The 3,767-nt window shown below is 51.0% G+C and overlaps 1 protein-coding gene across 1 annotated transcript; it reads left to right on the plus strand.

The window, feature by feature from the left end:
- Positions 1–449: 449 nt before the first annotated feature.
- TPI1 (triosephosphate isomerase 1) lies at positions 450–2,411 on the plus strand. Its single transcript, XM_026843010.1, has 6 exons — positions 450–573; positions 657–741; positions 854–986; positions 1,207–1,292; positions 1,481–1,568; positions 1,839–2,411. The coding sequence occupies exons 2-6, from the start codon at positions 664–666 to the stop codon at positions 1,955–1,957; spliced, it is 504 nt and encodes a 167-aa protein (XP_026698811.1). The 5' UTR covers positions 450–573; positions 657–663; the 3' UTR covers positions 1,958–2,411.
- The last annotated feature ends 1,356 nt before the right edge of the window (positions 2,412–3,767 follow it).

The raw sequence follows: 3,767 nt of genomic DNA on the forward strand, positions 1-3,767 counted from the left end.
CCGCGCTTCTCTCCCTCGGCCTTGCCCCTGCCCGCCCCGTGTGCTCCCGGGCCCGTGGTTCAGCCGAGCCCCGCCGCCGTATCCGGTTGCAGGCCCAGACGTAACCCAATGCTGCTTCCCCTCCTCCCGCCCGGTGCAGGCAGGGCGGGATTCTCGCCCGGTTCCTCAGCTGGGCCCGTTCCAAGGGACCCCTGTGAGCCGGGCCTCGGCCCGGTATCACCTGTCTGCCCGCAGGAAAGGGCTTACTCCTTGTTCTCGAGTCATCGGATAGCAGGGATATTCCTGCTGCGGAGGGTCCCCCAAATGCCAGCGAGGGGGGGCGGGCAGCCCCTTCCCGGGCGCGGGGTAGGGGAGGGATGACCTCTCCAGGCTGGAATTAGGAGTCGGTGGTTGGGTCTGGTTTCTGCCCTTCACCTAGCTCAAGGGTAACCACCTTCTCTGCCTTCCAGAGGTGGTTTGTGGAGCCCCCTCCATCTACCTTGACTTTGCCCGTCAGAAGCTTGATGCAAAGATTGGAGTTGCAGCACAGAACTGTTACAAGGTACCGAAGGGTGCTTTCACGGGGGAGATCAGGTGAGTCCAGATAACAGCAAAGCCAGGGTGACTCTGCAATGAGAATTTCCTCCAGAGGTGCGAGTCATCTCCTTTCTCCTTAGCCCAGCAATGATCAAAGATATTGGAGCTACATGGGTGATCCTGGGCCACTCAGAGAGAAGGCATGTTTTTGGGGAGTCTGATGAGGTGAGTGATCCTAGAATGGAGAGATGGTCCTGCTTGGGACTGCAAGGCCTGGAGGGGTGAGCAGTTAAAAGACGACTACAGTATCGGTTGCCTTGTTTTTTTCCATGTCCAGTTGATCGGGCAAAAGGTGGCTCATGCTCTAGCTGAGGGCCTGGGAGTCATTGCCTGCATTGGAGAGAAACTGGATGAGAGAGAAGCTGGCATAACGGAGAAGGTGGTTTTTGAACAGACTAAGGCCATTTCTGGTAAGGGGAGAAAATGGATTCTTTTATTCTTCTTTGGATATTTGGGAAATGGCCATCCTGGCCTTCCTTGGAAGGCTTGCAGCTACAGTGCTGCAAATATTCACACGCTGTATTAACACGGTCACGTTAATAAAAGATCTGCATGTTCCAGAAAGTTTTTTCAGCTCTGCCCTTTGCAACATGGGGTACTGTGCTTACTTGTACCTTCTCTCTTCCTCAGATAATGTGAAGGACTGGAGTAAAGTGGTTCTTGCCTATGAGCCAGTTTGGGCTATTGGAACTGGTAAAACTGCAACTCCCCAACAGGTATGAGCAAGGGAAAGGTGGCTGATTAAATGGCCAGCTAATACTTCCCACTCCAGAGATTTTGTTGGAGATGCTCTCTGAAGACTTAAAAAGATTTAGAGGAACTCTAGAGATTCTCTCCTTTTTCTTTGGGAAAGGGAATTGTATGCAGAATGGCTCACACCTCAGTGGGATTCTTTCTGTTGCAGGCTCAGGAAGTTCACGAGAAGCTGAGAGGGTGGCTGAAAAGCCACGTGTCTGATGCTGTTGCGCAGTCAACTAGGATCATCTATGGAGGTAAATGAGTCTGAAGCCCCTTTCCAGCACAGGGAGCGCTTAGTTTCTCTGTTGGTGCAGTTGTGCAGCATGCTCTGCTGGTGAGGAAGCTCAAGATTGTTACAGCATGAAGAGCCACCTACTAGCTTGTTTGGGTAAACAGGAGACAGTCTTACTTTACTGTCTGCATAGTAAGAGGTGGCTAGTACCTTGCGGGTCTCTCCTTTTGCCCTGGCCCTCTTTTCTAGAGCTGGCCACATCTGACCTTTTAAAATACTGCTCCCTCCTCAGGTTCAGTCACTGGCAGCAACTGCAAGGAGCTGGCCTCTCAGCATGATGTGGATGGCTTCCTTGTTGGCGGAGCTTCTCTCAAGCCAGAGTTTGTGGATATCATCAATGCCAAACACTGAAGCAGCCTGTAAGGAGCAGTCCCTTGTGTTTAAGAGCAAGAAATGGAAGCAAGAAGGGACCTTTCACTGCACATGTCTCAGTACAGAGGCCTCCTCTGAGGCTTTTTCCCCTCCACGGTCATTGTTATAAATGTGCTGCTAACCCCCCACCACCACACTGGAGTTCTGTTAGTTGTCTTGGCAGAGTCTTGACAGCCTCCTCTCTGAATTGGCAAAATCCTTGGTTGCCTGTTGACCTGGAAGAGCCCACAGTCATCCTGGCCAGTGCCTCCCCCTTTCTCTGCAGTGCTCCAGGGAGAGGGGGCCACCAGTGCTGGGGAAAGGAAAAAGAAACTACAGTCTCTTGCATCCTTCAGCTCCATCAGCAAGGAGCCTGTCAGCTTAGACCCTTGTGAGATGTCTTACCTCACCTGTGTCCTGTACTGAATAATAAATGAAAAGAAGAAAAAGCAAAGGTGTGTCCTGGATCTTACTCAGAAGCAGCTGTAGACAGGCACTTTATGGAGTTTACTACTTCTGGGGGTAGCTGGTTGCAGAGAGGGTAGTGTGGACTTTAGGGGGAGGTTTCCTGAGGGCCTGCCATCAATCTGGTAGGCATTGCACAGATCTTGCTATTGTGTTTCACCTGCAGCATGCCCTGAGCATTGTGCTTCTTTCCTGTTACAGCTCCTTTTTGGGCTCAAGGTGATTTGTGTGCACCTCTACTCCAGTAGCTGCTGGAGCACTGGGCTGCTCCACTAGTGAGCTGATCTCTTCAGGCAGGCTTGGTGCTCATGTCTTCTCTTTGCCTGTGAGGACTGGTAATGACTTTGCTGCTCATTAAATATGGGGCAGAGCAGCCTGTTCTTTGTGCAGGGAAGGTTTTTAGGCTGTGTGTGGAGGTTGTGCTTGCTGCCTGCTTTCAGACATGTGCTTATGGGTGAGAAAGGGAGATGAGATGTTCTTTCCCAGCTGCTGCACCAGCTAGGAGATTTTTAGATTACTAAGGGTAATAGAAAAGGAAATGCCTCAACAAACTGGAGCAAAACTGTGAGGCAGCATATCCTTGGGAGCCTACAGGCAGTGCTTGGAATGGGGGGGGCGGGCAGGGCCAGTGCATGCTAAAATGGTGCCGAGACCAGCCCTGAATTGTGGAGGGGTAACTGTTGTGAGGAAACGCAGAGTGGTGGGCCTGGGTGTAGGAGCACGGCTCCTGAGAACTCTGAAACAGAGGAACGCCCATCACAGAGGGGATGGGGTGAGGTGGCCTAAGGAGGAAGAGCCTGACTGCAGCACAGAGATGGTAGCTCTGGGCTCTTGTATGCAGAGTGATGTGGAGGGAAGGGTGCTTCAAAGGCCCTGAAAAAAAATGAAAACTGGTTTCTACAACCAGAGTGTTTCTAACAGGCTGCTGGTGCACAACCGTAGTTTGGTGCCTCAGGGTAGCGGGTTCAGTGTGACCAGAGCAGTGGTGACTCAGTAGGGATATGGACTGTTTTGCTGATTAAGGATACCAGTTAAACTTGGACACCAGAGTGAAAAGAGTAGGTGTATTTTACTGGGGATAATTAAAAAAAGTAACATTAATACAGAAAATGTGCAGTAAGAAAAGACAGAATAATGCACTTAAATAGGAAAATACAGGGTAGTGCATCAAATCATTACTACTAGAGAGAGAGAATAGTCATTAAGAAAGATCCATCACCACTTGCACCCATTACCATCATCCAGACCCACAGCCGCTGGGGAGCCCCAGTTACAGCAAGGGTTTGGAGAGCCTGTTCCGGCAAGTGGGAAATCCTACATGGTGTGTCCATCTGTAGGTGAGGCA

This window comes from Athene cunicularia (assembly GCF_003259725.1).
Source record: "Athene cunicularia isolate RWA chromosome 1 unlocalized genomic scaffold, athCun1 chr1_part1, whole genome shotgun sequence".
Lineage (NCBI taxonomy): Eukaryota > Metazoa > Chordata > Aves > Strigiformes > Strigidae > Athene > Athene cunicularia.

What these genes read in the sequence shown, in the direction of transcription:
- TPI1 (XM_026843010.1), top strand. Translation starts at nt 664, where the DNA reads ATGATCAAAGATATTGGAGCTACATGGGTGATCCTGGGCCACTCAGAG. An exon ending in TTTTTGGGGAGTCTGATGAG is followed by an intron (nt 742 to 853) that starts GTGAGTGATCCT and finishes TTCCATGTCCAG; the next exon opens with TTGATCGGGCAAAAGGTGGC. An exon ending in AACTAGGATCATCTATGGAG is followed by an intron (nt 1,569 to 1,838) that starts GTAAATGAGTCT and finishes CTCCCTCCTCAG; the next exon opens with GTTCAGTCACTGGCAGCAAC.